The 21,313-nt window shown below is 31.2% G+C and overlaps 3 protein-coding genes across 3 annotated transcripts; all 3 read left to right on the forward strand.

Annotated features, from left to right (window-relative positions):
* The first annotated feature begins 337 nt into the window (after positions 1–337).
* Positions 338–5,118, forward strand: LOC107027190 (auxin response factor 9). Its single transcript, XM_015228369.2, has 15 exons — positions 338–428; positions 761–843; positions 940–1,052; positions 1,291–1,386; positions 1,735–1,794; positions 1,881–2,033; positions 2,133–2,217; positions 2,318–2,408; positions 2,551–2,715; positions 2,840–2,953; positions 3,226–3,298; positions 3,374–3,527; positions 3,636–4,180; positions 4,288–4,475; positions 4,588–5,118. Exons 2-15 carry the CDS (start codon positions 789–791, stop codon positions 4,670–4,672), a joined length of 1,977 nt encoding a protein of 658 aa, XP_015083855.1. The 5' UTR covers positions 338–428; positions 761–788; the 3' UTR covers positions 4,673–5,118.
* A 5,217-nt stretch (positions 5,119–10,335) lies between these two features.
* LOC107028903 (cellulose synthase-like protein G2) lies at positions 10,336–21,236 on the forward strand. The gene is made up of 7 exons (XM_015230144.2): positions 10,336–11,023; positions 12,384–12,536; positions 12,734–12,859; positions 13,057–13,500; positions 13,890–14,237; positions 14,510–15,038; positions 21,007–21,236. Exons 1-7 carry the CDS (start codon positions 10,388–10,390, stop codon positions 21,030–21,032), a joined length of 2,262 nt encoding a protein of 753 aa, XP_015085630.1. The 5' UTR covers positions 10,336–10,387; the 3' UTR covers positions 21,033–21,236.
* Positions 15,339–21,241, forward strand: LOC107028905 (cellulose synthase-like protein G3). Its single transcript, XM_015230145.2, is given in 7 exon segments — positions 15,339–16,018; positions 18,137–18,289; positions 18,739–18,864; positions 18,987–19,430; positions 19,876–20,223; positions 20,479–20,644; positions 20,647–21,241. Coding segments are annotated over 7 exon segments (2,250 nt in total). The 5' UTR covers positions 15,339–15,391; the 3' UTR covers positions 21,033–21,241.
* Positions 21,242–21,313: the final 72 nt, after the last annotated feature.

Here is a 21,313-nt window from a genome sequence, read left to right on the forward strand (position 1 = left end):
TAACGTAAATATCACCGCATCTAAGACATAAATCCAATGTACTCGATTAAGACTAAAGAAATCCAACCATTACATGATAATCAACACTTATGGACTTTCGCACGCTTTTACTTCTTAACACAATAATGGAGTCACTTGTAACGTAAATTTCTCCACCTTTAACACTCAAATCTACTATCTCCGATTAAGACTAAAACAAAACTCACGGTTACATACTAATTAATACGTTTGACTTTTACACAATTTTTACAGTAGTTATTCCGCCAATACACGAAAACGGTGTTAACTCTACTTCTAACCAAGCTTATAAAACCCAACCAACCCCCCACTCTACTTCACACTACACAGATGAAAAAAGGAGAGAAACACGTTCTCTGCAGGGAGCGGTAGAAAGCAACAAATCAAGCCATATATTAAGCTGTTTTTGGGTAAACTCCGTTACAGAGTTTTCTCTTTCTCTCTCTCACTTTCTCTCTTTCTCTCACATACAAAATAGAAAGAAAAAAAAATGAAATTATTAAGCTGTTGCTTCTTCTGTTGTTGCTCCTGTTTGTTCCAGTAGAACTAGTACTACTATTGTTAGTTAATTTTTTTTTTATTCAGCACTACTTTAAACTTTATTTTTAGTTGTTGGGGGTGTTTCTTTAAGGCTTTTATATGTGTTGTTGTTATAGCAGGGAAGAAATGTGGTGAATTTTAGCTAGTTTTGTGATGTTTTTTTGAGCTAATTAGTTGATTTTGAATTCTGGGTGTTCTTTAGTTTTTGGAATTGAAGGTTGATTATACTCATGGCAACTATAAATGGGTGGTGTTGTCAGTCTCAGCCGAATATGAATTCTTCAGGTGAAAGTTTGATTTTTTGAAGTTTAATTTGAGAATTTTGGAGCTTTTTTTGTTTTTGTTGTTTAAAATGTGGATTTTTTATTTTTTGAGTTTCAGGTAAAAAAGATGCTCTGTATCATGAGCTATGGCAGTTGTGTGCAGGTCCAGTAGTCGATGTTCCCAGGGAAGAAGAAAGAGTTTATTATTTTCCTCAAGGCCACATGGAACAAGTAAAAAAATTTATTTTAAAAAAATAATTGAATTCTGTTTGTTTTTTTTTCTTCTGTTTTAGGTGAATCTGGTTGATTCAAGGCTATAAGTCTTGTTTTTGAGTTATGGAGTTATGAATTTTTATTGAATTTCTCAATTTGAGTGTATTTTTTTGGTTATTTTTAGTTATGTTTTCTGGGGATTGTAAAATCTGTATCTTTCTCTTTTTGTCTCACTTTTTTTGGTTTTGTGGAAAAGTTGGTAGCATCAATTAATCAAGAAATGGATCAAAGAATTCCATCATTCAATCTCAAATCAAAGGTCCTTTGTCGAGTTATCAATAGTCATTTCCTGGTATGTTTATATTTCATTGTGTTATTTGATCAGTTTATTTTACATACATTGTATTCATACTTGTTAGTAATTCATCCAAAAAAAGTGATGAATTTATTGTTGGGTTCAAAATTCAAACATCGGAAGGTGAGCCTTGGCGTATTCGTAGCTGGCAAAGTTGTCGGTTTGTCGCCAAGTGAACGACCATGAGGTCACCGTTCAATGCGTGTAAGCAATCTCTTGCAGAAATGCAGGGTAAGGTTGTGTCCAACAGACCCTTACAGTGGGAGCTTTAGTGCACCTGAATGCGTTTAAAGTTCATACAATTTTGTATTTGAAATGTAAAATGTTTTTGATGATTGCTTGTAGGCTGAAGAAGACAATGATGAGGTCTATGTCCAGATCACTTTGATGCCAGAGGCACCACATGTAAGAAGTTAAAATTGTTGTAGTATTCACTTGTTTATATGCATTTTATTGATCAATTTGGTTTTAATTATTGATCTGATTTTTAGGTACCCGAGCCGACTACTCCGGATCCATTAATTCCGCAGGATGTAAAGCCTAGATTCCATTCTTTCTGCAAGGTCCTGACAGCCTCCGATACAAGCACTCATGGTGGATTTTCTGTTCTAAGGAAACATGCTAATGAATGCCTTCCTCCATTGGTAATATAAGTGTGATCATTTTGTATAGGCTAGACTACATTTCCCCCCCTGTTTTGACAAGTTGTTGAATTAGCTCTCCTGTTTGTTATACTTTGTTAGGACTTGAACCAGCAGACTCCGACCCAGGAATTGATTGCGAAAGACCTTCATGACGTGGAGTGGCGCTTCAAGCATATATTTAGAGGTAATTGTTTTGTTTGTAGAGTGTAACAGAAGATATCAATGAAGCTTTATCATGTATTGTAAAGGTCAAAAGTCATCCGTCTTTGTTTTAATTATAACAGGCCAACCTCGGAGACATTTACTTACCACAGGGTGGAGTACCTTTGTTTCTTCAAAGAAATTAGTGGCAGGGGATTCTTTTGTATTCTTGAGGTATCTCTCTCTGGTCCTAGCTTCTCGTATGAGTATGATATTTGATTGCATTGTCTATCACTATTGCATGTCATGTCATATATCCAGAACAGTTAATGTTGGTTTGTTAATAATCATATTCTAATGGATATGTACGCTCTAGGGGTGATAATGGACAGCTACGAGTTGGGGTCAAAAGGCTTGTTCGCCAGCAGAGCTCAATGCCGTCATCGGTGATGTCAAGCCAGAGCATGCACCTAGGAGTCTTAGCTACAGCATCTCATGCTGTTACAACCCAGACAATGTTTGTTGTTTACTACAAACCGAGGTTTGTCACATACGCCTCCTTTCAATTATCCCGTCATCCTTATGCAGTAGAGATCATATTCATGCCAGAGAACATACTAAATCTTTCATATGCTCTTCCAATTTTCTGCTATGACAACCTTCAGAACCACTCAGTTCATCGTAGGCGTCAACAAATACTTAGAGGCTCTTAAACATGAATATGCAGTTGGCATGCGATTCAAAATGCAGTTTGAAGCCGAAGAGAATCCTGATAGAAGGTAGTGATATCAATTACTCGCTAGATCCATTTTGATTTATCTGTCTTACTTTCCTTTATAGTTTGTTTAAAAGAATGCATCTTTCCCTTTTTGGCTTTAATTCAACTTAAATTCCGTGCCAAGTTAAAACCAGCAAATAAAATTGAAATGGTGGGAGTATTCAGAAGTCCTCCAATTAGATGTGGAAGTCTTTGATCAAGATGTTTATTTGCCAACTGCTTAGTTCTGACATGTATTTGTTTTTTCTTGGGCTCTCCCCTGTTATTTCTCAGATTTATGGGCACTATAGTTGGAATTGATGATCTTTCTTCACAGTGGAAAAATTCTGCGTGGCGATCCTTGAAGGTTGATATCTACATTTATATTTCAGCAATATTCTTTAAGTTCAATTGGTAATCACCAATTCTCCCTTCGTTCCAGGTCCGATGGGACGAGCCTGCAGCCATTGCAAGGCCTGACAGAGTTTCTCCTTGGGAAATTAAACCTTATGTGTGTTCAATTCCAAATGTCCTTGTCCCACCAACCGCAGGGAAGAACAAAAGGCATCGGCTACATAGTGAAATCAAAATATCAGGTCTGAATGAAAATTCTCAACAGCATGGTGGTTTTTCATGTGTTGGTTGCTGATATTTTAATTTCCGTTTTCATTTTCTTAATTATCTTGCCTTTCTTTTCCTGTTAGAACAACCTTCATCCTCAAATGCTTCGGCGGTTTGGAATCCTTCCCTTCGATCGCCTCAGTTTAACACCTTTGGCATCAACAGCAGTACTAATTGCGCATTAGCGTCTCTTACAGAGAGTGGTTGGCAGCTTCCTCATTTAAATACTTCAGGTATGCTTGTGGATGAGCCAGAAGATGGTAGGAGTGCTCCAACTTGGTGTGGTTTTCCATGCGTTTTGGCCCCGCAGTTCGGTCAAGGGACTAATCAGCCGATTGTTATTCCTACTGATGGGAGAAAATGTGATACCAAAAAAACCTGTAGATTATTTGGTATTGACTTGAAAAGTTCCTCAATTAGCACTACTGAGGCACGACTACAGCCACAGCCAGCCGGCATTTCTTGTGTCTTTGCAGAGAGAGCACCTCCAAACACGGTGCCTGCTGGTGATTCAGATCAAAAGTCTGAGCTTTCAGTAGACTTCAAAGATCAAATGCAAGGCCATTTGCGGTTACCCCTAAAGGAGGTTCAAAGCAAGCAGAGTTGTTCCACCAGGTCTCGCACAAAGGTATTAAATCAAAACCCAAAAAATTGCATTCTTACCAACTCATTTTCGCCACAAAACATATTATTAAACTCTCTAACATCTTTTCACATGTGGAATCCCTTGAGAAGGTGCAAATGCAAGGCGTAGCTGTAGGTCGTGCAGTGGATTTAACCATATTGAAAGGATACGATGAGCTTACAAAGGAGCTTGAGGAGATGTTTGAAATCCAAGGAGAGCTTCAGTCACGACAGAAATGGGGGATCTTGTTTACAGATGATGAAGGGGATACAATGCTTATGGGTGATTATCCGTGGCAGTAAGTTCTCTCTCACTTAAAACAATTTAAGACTGAATACATATACAACCACTGCATAAGATCTTTTCTACAACCTGTAATTTAACACATCACTTAAATCACTTAATTGCAGAGACTTTTGCAATGTGGTGAGGAAGATTTTCATTTGTTCAAGTCAGGATATGAAAAAATTGACCCTGTCTCGCGCAGACAGTTAAGCAGCTCCTTTCAAATGAAATGATGGCGGAAGATGGTGAAAGTTAAAGACTCCGCCTTTTGAAGTGGTACCGTTTTGTGATCTCTTTGGCTTCATTCTCTATATATAGTAGGAAAGAACGACAGGTTGTTGACATAGCAAGGCGTAGAAGCTTGTTTTTACGCTCTTTTTAGCCTAGTGCAGCTCCGTTTTGAGAGCAGTTAAGTAAGTAACTAGTTATAATAGGATAAGACTAGTAAAAATATAGTACTAGAAGTTGTAAAAAGTTAAGGGTGTTCTCTAATGGGGAGTCTATATAGTAGTAGTTTATGTAGTTTTCTATTCGCGCGTTAACCTGTAAATACTCATGTGTCATTGTAGTATTCTGGAAATACTACAATGTATCGTCTTGTTAACGTGCTTTATGCCTTATCTTATATGAAAACTCCATGGTGGAGATTGCTCTATACTTGCTCTTGCTGTATGACTTTTGTGATGCACAATAGGGATTTCTTGTCTAAATTTAGACTCTTTTGGCACAATCGTGCATCACTTTGTAACTTTTCCCCTTTACTAAACAAAAAATCTTTCAAAACGCTCCCTCGCGTGTGTGTTTGTTTTATTCTTTGCTAAAGGGTGATCCTAACATTTAAATTTGATACCGTTTTCTTTACTATAAGGGTGACTTGAACTCAAAACCTGTTTTATTAGTATGTTACTCTATTTAGAAGTTTAATAATTTATTAGATATGACATTTCTATTTACCTTGCTATTTCTTTTAACAATATTTACCTTAGATTCTATAAGTTTTTGATTCATTAACTGACTTTGGTTAAGATGTTGAGTGCAAAATAAATAGATGGTTCATCTTTTGAGCTAGCGTAGAGTCATTTTCCTTTAAACTTTATAAAGCACTTACAATCACATATTTGTGCATTCTTAGTGCACGTTTGACCATGGATAATTTTCACTATTTTATGGAACTGTATATTATAAATTTTTTGGAATTAGAAGAACTCAAAAAGACTCTTCTCATAATTTTATTTCGAATCACTCCTACAAAAATCAAAAAAAAATTTCAACTTGTATTCATTTTCAAGCAAAAGTTCAATTTCTCAATATCACTTTTAACACAAATATTTTCCCTCCGAATTTCACAATTTTAATGTTCAAACGGCCACTTAAGTTCCTTTTTGAGAACTTTTAGTGAAATTGGGCTTTGTGAATTGTTTGGTCTTCAATATCCCTATCCTAGCTAGGAAGAGTGTCCATATAGTCATGGGCCTCATGAGTTGTCAAATGTCACGTAAAGGTATTTATCTTTGCATGAGTGCTTGCTCACGCTCAAAACTTCTTTATTATGAGTCTGAGTCTTTGTGTTATGTATCCACGCTTGGCTTACATGATGTTTTGTGTCATTCCTAATCTTATTGAATGGACTATGAAGGACTTAGTCAAGTATAACTATAAAATGACGATAGCTTTATAGACAACTTCGTAGTTGTTGGAGTATACAACACGCTAACATCGACTTCTTGGAGTTTAGTAATCATAATTTCTTTTTTTTTTTAAAAGACAAATCTCCTCAATCAACTTCTTGATTTTAGTAGTAATCCATCGATTCAGGTACATTCATGACGTGATGTGTTCGATTAATATTTATTGTACTAAAAAGATTCTGAATTTTAACATAATATTTATTGTGATTTTTTCGTGAATTTTATATATAGATCAACATAAAATAATATTGATCTAGATAAATTTGGTATCACCTACTGCATTGATCATTACCTATATGTATAATTTTAACTTATAAGGGGTCCTAACTGAACAGAGAGAGATATATGGGTCATATATGAACTTACTTAAGTTCAATAATTTTTATTAAGATTATATTAGATAATGGATAAAGTTTTTATTGTGATATTAACTTGAGATCATTATAAATTCATAAAATTAAATCTTAAATCCGTCTCTGACCATTTGTACAGTTTCTATAGCCACCGGCTAGGAGTATAAAATGCATCCTTATAACAAAAAATTGGAAGTAGCCACAAACTTCACAGCTAACATAACTTTTTAATAATCCGTCGTAAGTAAAATATTTTCAAATTAGCGATAACTTTTATTATTTAGCTACAAAAGTCATTCACTAAGTTTTACTATTTATTCATTATATTTTCTATTTCAGATTTTATAAATGTGAACAGGGACATAATTTTACTTATAAAGATATAGTTTTTTTTTTTAATCATAATTCATTATATTTAATATACTTTACTCTGGGAAAATACTCAAACTTAATAACAACTTAAGATAAATTGCTTATAAAGAACTTTTTCTCTTAATAATTTAATTTTCCAAATCCAAAGATTGTGGAGCGTAAAAAAGAAAAAAAATAATAAATGAATGTTTTAAAATATAAAAAAAGAAATAAACTAAAAGTAAGTTTTAATTGGCTAGCTATCACCGTTAAAGTTAACTGATCGTGTATAAAAACTCTATACAGTTAGTGTACACAAGTTAATCTCGATCACCAATCACTACCACTTATATTTTATGGCTATTATGGCATATCATTTATTAGTCAAACGCTAGTAAGAGCGAAATTAAAATTTTCGTTAATAATATTTAAAATTTTAATTAAAATAAAGGTAACGTTGCTAGTCAATTATTAAAATTAAATGACTTTTTGAGTTATTAATCATATCAAAATTTAGACAAACATGTGTTTTAGTACTAATTCTAGGATACTATCACTAAGTTTTACTTAGGAGTTAGAAATCAAAAGATAATGACATTTTTAAAGATAAGATAAAAAAGTGATTATATATTAGACGTATTTTTTTTTCATACGTCTTTTTAAAAGAGATAAAAGATAATTTAATTATGATTTTTTTTAAGTGGAAAAGACTAGTAAAAGAATGAATTAATCAAAATGCCTTGAAAGCTATATCTACGACAACTAATGCTTGTAAATTTTAAATTCCATTTCTTAATACATGGTGATAAAACATGATATTCTTGTTGAGGTATATATGGTCAAGAATACAAGAACAAGAATACAGAGAATCTCATTATTTTATTTAACAAATCAACCTAATTCCACTTTTTTAATTATTTAAATGTAAATATTTTTTAAAAGGGAAACTTACATAAATGTGCTATAATAAAAAATGTTTACCATTTATAGCAATAATATTTTTTTTTCACTTGATCACTTTTAATTCATTTATAATACAAGTTTAATACATATTACAAAGAACAATTTATTATTCACATATAATACAAATTCTAATGATGCATAATACATTTATCACATATTTTAAAAGACTTATAATACAATGTGACTTTTTTTACCAAACAAACACAATATATTTCAAAAACAATTATAATTCAAATATATTGCATAAATAATTCACTTTTAATACATATTACAGAGTTATCACAGTATTGCTATAAATGATAATAAACAAAAAGTATCGCTAAAATCAGTAATTCTTTTCTAAAATGTATTAATTCATGTAATTTTTCCTTTTCAAAAAGTAAGATCTTATCTTGAGATTTACAAGTGTAAAAATGTAATAGCATTTTTTTAAAAAAAAAACTAATTATGCTTTTGAATTTTGATACATGCTAAAGGACGTCGGATTTCGGATCACCAAAAAAGATGGTGAATTATAGGCTATAGCATATGAAAATTGACAAAATGGGGGTTTACCTACTCAGGGGCCCGTTTGACCTTGAAATGGGTTGTTTTGGTCGTGCTGACCAACTCACTCTAGAGATAAGGTATTAATCGATATCCATATAAATTTTCGATAAAAATAACATCGCAATTTCGGATCACCAAAAATTTCATGGACTATAGCACACGAAAATTCATAAAATGAGGGGGTTTACCATCTTTAGGCTCATTTGACCTTAAATATGGGCCGTTTAGGCCGTGGTGACCAACTGACTCCATAAATAAGATTTTAAAGGACGTATATGTAAAGTTTTTGCAAAAAATGACGTCGAAATTTTGGATCGCCAAAAAAGATAGTAGACTATAGCACACAAAAATCAGCAAAATAGGAGGTTTACCTACTCTTGGACTCATTCGACCTTGAAAATGAGTTGTTTTAGCTGTGGTGACCAACTGACTCCATAGATAAGGTCTTAAGGGACGCCCATGTAATTTTTCGGCAAAAATTATATCGAAATTTCAGATCATTTAAAAAAATCCCATGGATTATAGCACATGAAAATTGATAAAATGAAGTGTTTACCTGCTCTGGGCTCGTTTGACCTTAGAAATTGACAGTTTTGACTGTGCTGACCAACTAGCTCCATAGATAAGTTCTTAAATGACGTCCATGTAAATTTTCGCAAAAATGACGTCGAAATTCTGAATTATCAAAAAAGATAGTGAAATATAGCACATGAAAATTGACAAAATATGAGTTTTACCAGCTCGGAATAAAAGAAAATTCTAATATTTTATATAAAAATATATATATATATGATTAAATCAATGAATATCAAAATTTATGAAAAATATTTTGTTCTTACTTATATTTAGGGAGTAGTTTTCAAAAATTGATGTACTTAACTAGAGTTATAATATTTGTTAATTATAACCTTAAAAATTTAAATAAGACATATCTTATATCTAGATGTGCACCTGACTAAATAGAGAAAAGGAATAATGAAGGAAAGCTAAATCCTGCTTAAAGAGTCTTCTTTCTTTCTCAATTTTTATACACAATTAATGCAATAAAAAAAATCAAAGTGAGAAAGTAGCTAAATTATATTTATGGGGTGAAATATTGTACACTAACCATGCATATAACATGAATTTTTAAATGAAAATTAATTTTAAAATGTCCGTTTCGTCAGGAAAATCTATATTATTACGAGCATTAAATTTTCATTTTAGTTTATGAAATTCAAGTGTAATAGAGGACAAGTTAGGCAAAGCATGCTAGGGTAGTTAAACATCTTTATCATAAAATAATATTTATTCGAGATGAAAATAAAATAAAAATTAAAAAGAGAAATATACAAATACAAATTAATTATTTAAAGACGTATACCAAGGAATATAATAACTTCCTCTTGCAAAAGAATAAAAAATTCTAACCCCATCTTCAAGTTCAAACAAAATTTTCTAACATCCAGTAATTCTTTTTCATAGTTTCCACTTCAAGTACTTTTTAATACATATTAAAATTCAACTAAAAATTGCCCGTACACCAACAACAACATTTATTCATTTTTATTTATTCTGTTTGGACTTTACACACATTTTAAAAAGAAAAATTGACATAAATATTTTATCATAATATTCAGTAGCACTTTTAAATATCTTCAAGAGCTAGTTTGGAAGTAATTATTTTTACTCGTAAAATTTTAAAGTATTTCAAGTAAAATACATGTCTAAACATAATATTAAAAATTTTAAATTTTAAGATCCAATTTCAAATTTTATAATAAGCTTAGTCTTAGATTTTAAAAATAATTTGAACAATAAATAACTAAGATAGGATCAAAGTAAAACATGAATGAAAAATATTTTTCTCAATCTCGATATGACAAAAATAATAAATAAAAATAAAAAATATATTTTTAATATAATCAAACACATAAAAATAAATGGACGAAATAACTTGGAATCCTTCCTATAAATAACACTCCTCTCATCACAATATATCTATCACTCCATTCTACTCTAATAACACACTTCAAGTAAAAATGGAAACCACCACCACCTCCACCGCTGCCACCACCATCACCACCACCGTTAACAACGGCGGTCTTCACTCCATCGAGGTAAATCCACGACACCACATCATCAACCGTGCATTTGCACTTATTTACCTTTTTGCCATCCTAGTTCTTTTCTATAACCATATAATAAAACTCCTAAATTCCACAAATTCATTTATAACTTTCTCCATATCATTTTCCATCTTAATTTCAGATTTAATCTTAGCCTTTATGTGGACAACGATTCAATCTTTTCGTATGCGCCCACTAACACGTCAACAATATCCCGAAAAAATAACCAAAAACTTTAGTAACGAAATTAATAATTTTCCGCCACTCGATATATTTATTTGTACGGCAGATCCTTATAAGGAGCCACCGTTAAACGTCGTCAACACGGCGTTATCAGTTATGGCCTATGATTATAATCCAATCGAAAAAATATCGATTTACGTATCGGACGATGGAGGATCGGAGCTTACGTTATTTGCTTTTATGGAGGCTGCAAAATTTGCTGTATATTGGTTGCCTTTTTGTAGGGAAAATAAAATAATTCAAAGGTGCCCAGATGCATATTTCAATTCTAATTACACACAAAATTTTGAGACAGAAAAAATCAAGGTATGTTTTTTTTACCCTCTAGAATTTATATTAATAAACAGAACGTTTAATGTTTAGCGATTTTCTTAATTAATAATAAAAAGTTGGTTGATTTTTAATATTACTAAATCATGATTATAATGTTTGAATTTTTAAAAAGTATCTTAACGTATATGTTGGATATTCCTTCGAAAATATATCATTATTATTTTGATATGATGATATTTTTAAGAATTCGACTAATATAGGAAAAAGAAGTTTTTTGGTACTGCTATTTCTGCAAGCATGCATGTGCGATGTACATTTAATTTATATTATAGCTTGCTTTTGAGATCTGGCTAAGTTTATTTATGAGATATTTTGGTAAATTTGTCGTATATTACAATTATTGATCATATAGGTTTGGTACGATCTATTTTATGGTCTATTATAAATATTAATTTTGGTTAAATTATATGGTCTTCTCTATATATAGGATGTCGGGTCCCAATTTATTAATATAGTATGTGCTAACTTTTGCTTTTCGAAAGTTGATTATCTAAGGTTTAAAGTTAAATAGAATTTGATTAAACTAATATTAGTTAAAATGTTTATCAAAGTTTAGATAAAATGAGTCTTAAAAATTGAAAAATATCACATAAAAATGTTATTTGTGATGAAAAATCATATTTCTCGCTAAGGAAAATAACAAATAGAATATTTGTCTTTTTCTTACATCATATCTCGTATTTTTCGTTGTTTAAGATTCAAGTTACGTTGTATTTTAATTATTTTAAAATATATTTTATACAAGAAGATAAGCAACTAGCAATTTGATTGACTAGTATCTGCCTGAGTTGATTTTATCAGTTATCTGAACACATTTCATATATTTATTGATTTGTCATTTTGTTTTTGAATTCAATCTTTGTGACGCTATAGCTGAAGGAGAAAAAACAGTATTTTCTTTAATTTGTAATTATTCGCTTAGAAGTCAGAAAAATAGCTAAACTAGTAGCATATAGTATATGCTCATATATCATGTATTTGTTATATAATGTATTTGACTAATAAATTTAGCCAACTCTTGTAAGGACACCTTATATTATTTTAAAATGTCATAAAACCTTTTTACTATTATGCTAGAATCTTATCTTATGTTATTGCATAAGAAAAACAATTTATTTTCTTATGTAAATCACGTCATAGAATTTTAACAACAGAAAATAATATTTTTATCTATCTTTCAGCACGTTGACTCAAATTATTATCAAAAAACTTTTTTGATTATTTATCTTATTTTCAATCGATCAGCTCGACTCAAACTATTGTCAAAAAGTTTTATCGACTATTTTTATTATTTTCAATCGAGAATTTTATGTGATATATATTGTATGTGTAGTTGATGTATGAAAACATGAAAACAAGGATAGAAGAAGTGATTGAGAGGGGAAAAGTGGATGAAGATTATATCAACAATGAGGAAGAGCTTCAAGCTTTTACCAAATATTGGACTACTGGATTTTCTCGACATAATCATCCCTCTATTATTCAGGTATATATTATACTTTAGTAGTTCAACTTATTGGTGATATTATTGTTTTGAACTTAATTCTATATAACTTGTCACTATAATTTTACGCTCGTTTCCTTATATATAATATTCTTTCAATATTCTATCGATATGAGACTTATATAATTTGGTAATATCGTCTACTTGACTTTATCCTTTTATCAAATTGGTTGGTGTAGGTTTTGTTAGAAAGTGGCAAAGACAAAGACATAACAAGTCATGGGATGCCAAATCTTATTTATATTTCAAGAGAAAAAAACAAGAGTTCACCGCATCATTTTAAAGCAGGTGCCCTCAATGCATTGGTAAGTAAAATCTCATCAATTTTTATTCTTAAAAATAAGGGTAGTAATATATCCCTCGACTTTGAGATACGGAGGGGATATACCCTCGTTAAAAAAAATAATGTATATACACATTCTAAATAGCAAAGTCGAGGAATATATTTGTCTCTTCTCCCTAAAATCTTATCGAATTGATTATTAATTTCTTCTTGCGATAGCTTCGAGTATCGGGAATTATGACAAATGCACCAATAATATTGACACTTGATTGTGATATGTACTCTAATGATCCATCAACACCTCAACGGGCTTTATGTTACTTCTTGGACCCAACATTACGGCCCAATTTAGCCTACGTTCAGTTTCCTCAAACGTTTCATGGGCTCAATGAAGCAGATATTTATGCAAGTGAGATAAAAGGCCTATTCTTTAGTAATCCAATAGGCATGGATGGGCTTAATGGGCCTACTTATGTTGGAACTGGATGTTTTTTTCGTCGTCGGGCCTTTTTCGGAACTCCATCTTCGTTTGAGCAGCCCGAAATTCCAGAACTGTTTCCGGATCATGTTGTGAATAAGCCCGTTAAGGCCCAAGAAATCTTGCGGCGAGCTCATTATGTAGCAAGTTGCAACTATGAGAGTGAAAGTAATTGGGGTGCCAAGGTGAGCTTTATTTTACATTTTAAGTAAGTGAATGTAGAGTATTATTGCACTAACAACTTTTTTTTTGGTGGCAATTTGTTCGAACTTACCATGTGATATATCTGTATACATGGTATATTCGAACTAATTCCCACGAAAAAGAATAATTGCACTGATAACTTCTTCGTGGCAATTGGTTCGAACTTGTGAAATATGTAGATCATGTTGCCACGAAAAGATTGCTAGAAACGAAGACAACAAGTTCATAAGTCAGGAACTATGGTGTATAATATATGTATAATCCGTGTTTAATTTGTATATTATCAGTATACTCAGTGTATACTCTATGTATACCAGATAGAAAAAGTAAACAATGAATCTGTCGGGCTAACAATTTCAAAATTATGCAGATGGGCTTTAGGTATGGATCACTTGTTGAGGATTACTACACAGGCTATAGACTTCAATGTGAAGGTTGGAAATCAGTATTTTGCAACCCTAAAAGGCCTGCATTTTTAGGAGATATACCAATTTCTCTCTATGATGTGGTCAGCCAAAACAAGAGATGGTCTGTTGGCCTTCTTGAAGTTGCTTTCTCAAAATATAGCCCATTGACTTTTGGGGTTCAGTCCATGGGCCTTGTTATGGCCCATTGTTATGCTCACTATGCATTTTGGCCCATTTGGTCAATACCACTTACCATATATGCTTTCATCCCTCAACTTACTCTTCTCAATGGGGTTACCATCTTTCCAAAGGTATGCACCAATTCATTTTGGTACTTTTGATATATGACTCAGCATATTTAACGTTCAATTAATTAAGTTATGTGTTTCGGTTCCCTTTCATGTAGAAAATATATTATAATATCGACAAATACAAAGCAACAATACATATATAGAGCATAGCACATGAATAATTAATTGGTAGAACGACTAGTCTTATGGTAAATTTGTGGATATTGACATGCAAATGAATAAAAATTGTAATTTTTTTTGAAGGTTTAATGTTCTTTTGATATTGATTTCAGGTTTCAGATCCTTGTATTTTCTTATATGTTTTCTTATTTCTCGGAGCGTATGGACAAGATTGCTTGGTTTTTATGTCTAATGAAGGGACATTTAAAAGATGGTGGAGTGACCAAAGAATGTGGATGATAAGGGGATTAACATCTTTTCTATTTGGAACAATTGAGTATTTAACTAAACACTTGGGCATATCAACACAAGGATTCAACGTAACAAGCAAAGTAGTCGATAATGACCAAGGTAAAAGGTACCATCAAGGAACTTTCGAGTTTGGGGTTGTTTCACCTATGTTTGTGATACTAGCAACAACATCAATCATCAATTTAGTAGCATTTCTCAAATCATTAGCACAAATTTTCAAGGGTGATCAAAATTTGGATGGAATATTTATCCAAATGTTTATTGCTGGTTTTGTTGTTATAAATTGTTTGCCAATTTATGAAGCTATGATTTTGAGAAGTGATAAAGGAAGAATGCCTACAAGGGTCACTATTTTCTCAACATTTCTTGCTTGTACTCTCTATATGGCATTTGCTTTTCTTTTAGGAAACATGTAATAGCAAAGGTTTATTTTTGTACTTTGGGACCTTTTGTTATTGGTCTTGTAGTCTTATTACTTAGTTTAGTTAAGAAGCAATATTAGATTTATTTGAAATATTCAAGAATAAAAGGAGTATTGAGATTTTATATGTGGAATGAAAATATATTTTTCTCAATCTTCGTACGATGAAAATAATAAATAAAAGTGAAAAATATTTTTTTAATATAATAAACACGTAAAAATAACAGAAAGAACTTTTTAAAATCCTTCCTATAAATAGACTCCTCTCACCATAATAATCTATCACTCTATCATCTACTCTAATAACACAATTCAAGCAAAAATGGAAACCACCACCTCCGCCGCCACAAACACCACCACCAATAACACCGGGGGTCTTCACTCCGTCGTGATGAACCCACGACACCACATCCTCAACCGTGCATTTGCACTTATTTACCTTTTTGCCATCCTAGTTCTTTTCTATAACCATATAATAAAACTCCTAAATTCCACAAATTCCTTTATAACTTTCTCCATATCTTTTTCCATTTTAATTTCAGATTTAATCTTAGCCTTCATGTGGACAACCAGTCAACCTTTTCGTATGCGTCCACTAACACGTCAACAATATCCCGAAAAAATAACCAAAAACTTTAGTAACGAAATTAATAATTTTCCGCCACTTGATATATTTATTTGTACGGCAGATCCTTATAAGGAGCCACCTTTAGACGTCGTTAACACGGCGTTATCAGTTATGGCATACGAATATGATCCAATCGAAAAAATATCGATTTACGTATCGGACGATGGAGGATCGGAACTTACGTTATTTGCTTTTATGGAAGCTGCAAAATTTGCTGTATATTGGTTGCCTTTTTGTAGGGAAAATAAATTAATTCAAAGGTCTCCAGATGCATATTTCAATTCTAATTACACACAAAATTCTCAGACAAAGCAAATCAAGGTATGTTTTTTTTCCTCTCGAATTTATATTACTAAACAGAATATCAAACATCTAGTGATTATTTTTAATCAATAAATAGAAAATTAGTTGATTTTCAAATATATATTATTACTACTTCGATATGTTACTTTTAAGAATTCGAACAATATGATATTGGGTATGAAAGTGATTAGTGGTTATGCAGAAGCTTACATCACAAAGTATATGGTTGATAAACTACACGACAAATAAAAGTATATTAAAAACATATTATTAATGTATCTACATATTATAAAACTAGTATTGAAAAACTTAAATGTATTGGGAGAAAATCTCCTCGTAAATAAAACTCTCTAAACAACTAATTATAATATTATTATTGTGTTCTGCAATGAGAATAAGGATCTTGAATTTTTACATTTCTAAATTTTTCCTCTAAAACCAAATATGAAAGAAAATTATATTTTTCTTTCAAAAAAATTAAAGCATTTATGAAAAAGAAAAAGATTCTTCAAATTTTTTTTAGAAATAACATAAGAAAATCAGAACAAAACCTAACACACAGAAATAAGATTTTTGGCACTGTTATTTCTACCAAGCATGCATGTGCGATGTAAATTTTAATTTTTATTATATCCCACGTTTCAGATATTTTGGTAAATTTGTTGTCTATAACAATTATTGATAAAGGGACATAATAGGTTTGGTACGATCGATTATGGGACCATAAATAATATTTTTAGTCATATTATATGGTTTTCTATAGGATGAGGGTCCCAACTTAATATAAATGGGTAGCTTTCGCTTTCTAGAAGTTGATTTGTTTAATTTATGAAGTTAAATTTGATTAAATCAATAATTAAAATTTATAAATTATTTAAAATTTGTAAAATATTTAAAATTTATATTATAATATTATAAATTATAATTTTTTCCACGTTAATATAACAAAATATATTTTATAAAAATATTTATTAATGTTCACACAATTTAAGTCTAAAAAAAATGAACGTGTTACAAAAACTGAAATATAAAAATTAGTAACATAAAATCTTTATAAAACCATTTCCTTTTTCTCTTTAATTATATATGATTTGTGATAGGGAATCATGATTCTTGCTAAGGAAAATCACGATCAAAATATTTGTCCTTTTATCTTACGTCATATCTTGTATTTTTGTATATTTTTGTTTTTTGAGATTCAAATTACATCACATTTTAATTAATATTTAAAATATATTTATACAAGATATAGACAACTTGCAATTTGATTGACTAGTATCTGGCCCGAGTTGATTCATCAATTATCTGAATACATTTCATGTATATATTGATTTGTCATTTTGTTTTGATTTCAATCCTTTTGACATTATAGATAAAAAAAAATTGATATTTTCTTTAATCTGTCATTATTTATTTAAAAGACTCAAAATGACTAAACTAGTATATATTATATGCTCATATGTCATGTTTCTTTTTTTGTTATAATGTATTTGACTAATGAATTTTGCCAAAAATATTGTAACAACTCTTATAAGGACACCTTAATTATTTTTAAGAAGTCATAAAGCCTTTTTACTATTATACTAGAACATACCTTGTGTTATATAAGAAAAACATTTTTTTTCTTATATATGTACATGATGCAACTTTGCATTTAAAATAGTAAATTTTTACTTATCTTTTAGCGTGATTCAAATTATTATCAAGGAAGAACTTTTTCTATTATTTATCTTATCTCCGATTGAATTTGAACTTTATATAATTTATAGGGAAAAAGGTTAAACATGTCCATAAACTATTCAAAAAGGTTTACATATACCCTCCGTTTTAAGTTTGGTTCACTCGTGCCCTAGCCGTCCAACTTTTGGTCTAAATATATATCTTTCCATTTTCATATAAATGTCATGTGGTAAGGTCAAAATGACATGGCAATTCTATGTGGCATTTAAAGAAATGAAAAATAAGTTAGATATGTCCAACATGACAACTAACGCCCATAAGGACATATTTGGACCAAAAGTTAGATGGCGAGGGCATGAGTGAATCGAACTTTAAATGGAGGGTATATCTAGACCTTTTCAAATAGTATAGGGGCATATTTGACCCCTTTTCCCTAATTTATATTATATGGTGTAGTTGATGTATGAAAACATGAAGAAAAGGATAGAAGAAGTGATCAAGAGGGGAAAAGTGGATGAAGATTATATTAACAATGAGGAAGAGCTTCAAGCTTTTACCAAATATTGGACATTTGGATTTACTCGTCATAATCATCCTTCTATCATTCAGGTAAATATATGTATATCGTAATTGTTCAATTGACTCGTAATATTATCATATAGAACTTAATTCTATATGATTTTGAAATTTGTCAATATAAAACCTGTCGATCAGATATATTTTCCTCAGAGTCTCGGTAAGATTTACCCCATGCACCATCATCAAAAATGTAGGATTCATCTAAAGGAGTACTGATTTGAATATTATTTACAACAATTCAATCCACTAGTGATATTGTCTGTTTGAATTCTATACTAGTATAATTTTAAAATGTGTCACAATAAAAAGTAAAAAAAAAAAAACCTAATTAGTTATTAATTAAAAATGCTTAACACGTGTTGCCAAATAGTCTAATTTGCCTTTAATCGTAAACATGTTATATTAAGATCATATGTGTGGTTATTAATTTGGTAATATCATCTATTTAATTTGTCCTTTTATCAAATTGGTTGGTGTAGGTTTTGTTAGAAAGTGGCAAAGATAAAGACATAACAAGTCACGGGATGCCAAATCTTATTTATTTTTCAAGAGAAAAAAAGAAAAGTTCCCCTCATCATTTTAAAGCAGGTGCCCTCAATGCATTGGTAAGTAAAATATCTAATCAATTTTACTTATATAGAAATTCTAAATAGCAAAGTCGAGGAATATATTTATCTCTTTTTTCTAAAATATTATCGAATTGATTATTAATTTCTTCTTGTAATAGCTTCGAGTATCGGGAATAATGACAAATGCACCAATAATATTGACACTTGACTGTGATATGTACTCTAATGATCCATCAACACCTCAACGGGCTTTATGTTACTTCTTGGACCCAACTTTACGGCCCAATTTAGCCTACGTTCAGTTTCCTCAAACTTTTCATGGGCTTAATGAAGCAGATATTTATGCAAGTGAGATAAAACCCCTATTTATTACTAATCCAATGGGCATGGATGGGCTTAATGGGCCTAATTATGTTGGAACTGGATGCTTTTTTCGTCGTCGGGCTTTTTTCGGGGCTCCGTCTTCGTTTGAGCAGCCCGAAATTCCAGATCTGTTTCCGGATCATGTTGTGAATAAGCCCATTAAGGCCCATGAAATCTTGCGGCGAGCCCATTATGTAGCAAGTTGCAACTATGAGAGTGGAAGTAATTGGGGTTCCAAGGTGAGCTTTAGTTTACATTTTAAGTTGGTAAATGTAGAGTATAATTGCACTAGCAACTTCTTTTTCGTGGCAATTGGTTCGAATTTGCCACACGGTATATCTAGTATACATGGTATATTCGAACTAATTCCCACGAAAAAAATTGTTTGCACTTAAGGCAATATGAGCATAATTGCACTAGCAACTTTTTCGTGGCAATGAGATTGTACTTGTCACATATTTTAGATCTTGTTGCCACGAAAAAAGTTGCTAGAACTGAAGATAACGTAGTAACTGTGGTGTAAAATTGAACCAACAACACAATCATTTCGGACTTTCTGATTATCGTTGCCAATAAAAATAATAATAATATATCAATCAGATGTATAATACATGTATCTTTAATGTATAATCTGTATTTGATCATGTATGTTATATACAAACTAACAATTTCAAAATTATGCAGATGGGGTTTAGGTATGGATCACTTGTTGAGGATTACTACACAGGTTATAGACTTCAATGTGAAGGATGGGAATCAGTATTTTGTAATCCTAAAAGGCCTGCATTTTTAGGAGATAAACCAATTTCTCTGTATGATGTGGTCAGCCAAATGAAGAGATGGGATGTGGGCCTTCTTGAAGTTGCTCTCTCAAAATATAGCCCATTAACTTTTGGGGTTCAGTCCATGGGCCTTGTTATGGCCCATTGTTATTCTCACTATGCATTCTCCCCCATTTGGTCAATACCACTTACTCTATATGCCTTCATACCTCAACTTACTCTTCTCAATGGGGTTACCATCTTTCTAAAGGTATGCCCTTTTGATATATGACTCGGCATATTTAACGTTCAATTAATTAAGTTATGCGTTTCGGTTCCCTTTCATGTAGAAAATATATTATAATATCGCCAAATACAAAGCAATACTACATATATAGAGCATAGCACATGAATAATTAATTGGTAGAACGACTAGTCTTATGGTAAATTTGTGGATATTGACATGCAAATGAATAAAAATTGTAATTTTTTTTAAGGTTTAATGTTCTTTTGATATCGATTTCAGGTTTCAGATCCTTGGTTTTTCTTGTATGTTTTTATGTTCCTTGGATCGTATGGACAAGATTGCTTGGTTTTTATGTCTAATGAAGGGACATTTAAAAGGTGGTGGAATGACCAAAGAATGTGGATGATAAGGGGGTTAACATCTCACTTATTTGGAACAATTGAGTATTAACTAAATACTTAGGCATATCGACACAAGGTTTCAACGTAACAAACAAAATAGTCGATAATGACCAAGGTAAAAGGTATCATCAAGGAATTTTCGAGTTTGGGGTTGTTTCGCTTATGTTTGTGATACTAGCAACAACATCAATTATCAATTTAGTAGCATTCCTCAAATCATTAGCACAAATTTTCAAGAGTGATCAAAATTTGGATGGTATGTTCATCCAAATGTTTATTGCTGGTTTTGTTGTTATAAATTGTTTGCCAATTTATGAAGCTATGGTTTTGAGAAGTGATAAAGGAAGAATGCCTACAAGGGTCACTATTTTCTCAACATTTCTTGCTTGTACTCTCTATATGGCATTTGCTTTTCTTCTAGGAAATATGTAATAGCAAAGTTTAGTTTGTTTTTTTTTTTTCAACTTTGGGACTTATTGTTGTTATTCTTGTATTTTTATTTCTTAGTTTAAGTTAAGAAGCAATATTAGATTTAGTTTAAATGTTCAAGAATAAAAGGATTGTGGAGGTATTATAGAATGTACAATGTTGTAATTCTTTATATTTGTGTATGTGAATCAAGTCTTGTATTTTGGAGATTAGTTAGTAAATTTTTTCAAATTTTTATCTTCTATGTCCATAAGCTCCTTTTTTTTTTTTTTAAAACAAAATTT

Source organism: Solanum pennellii, chromosome 8, assembly GCF_001406875.1.
Source record: "Solanum pennellii chromosome 8, SPENNV200".
Taxonomy (NCBI): Eukaryota; Viridiplantae; Streptophyta; class Magnoliopsida; order Solanales; family Solanaceae; genus Solanum; species Solanum pennellii.

Coding starts and splice junctions, on each gene's coding strand:
- LOC107027190 (XM_015228369.2), top strand. CDS start 789: ATGGCAACTATAAATGGGTGGTGTTGTCAGTCTCAGCCGAATATGAAT. Junction 844..939: donor GCCGAATATGAATTCTTCAG/GTGAAAGTTTGA, acceptor TTTGAGTTTCAG/GTAAAAAAGATGCTCTGTAT. Junction 2,954..3,225: donor GAAGAGAATCCTGATAGAAG/GTAGTGATATCA, acceptor GTTATTTCTCAG/ATTTATGGGCACTATAGTTG.
- LOC107028903 (XM_015230144.2), top strand. CDS start 10,388: ATGGAAACCACCACCACCTCCACCGCTGCCACCACCATCACCACCACC. Junction 12,537..12,733: donor ATCATCCCTCTATTATTCAG/GTATATATTATA, acceptor TGGTTGGTGTAG/GTTTTGTTAGAAAGTGGCAA. Junction 13,501..13,889: donor AAAGTAATTGGGGTGCCAAG/GTGAGCTTTATT, acceptor AAAATTATGCAG/ATGGGCTTTAGGTATGGATC.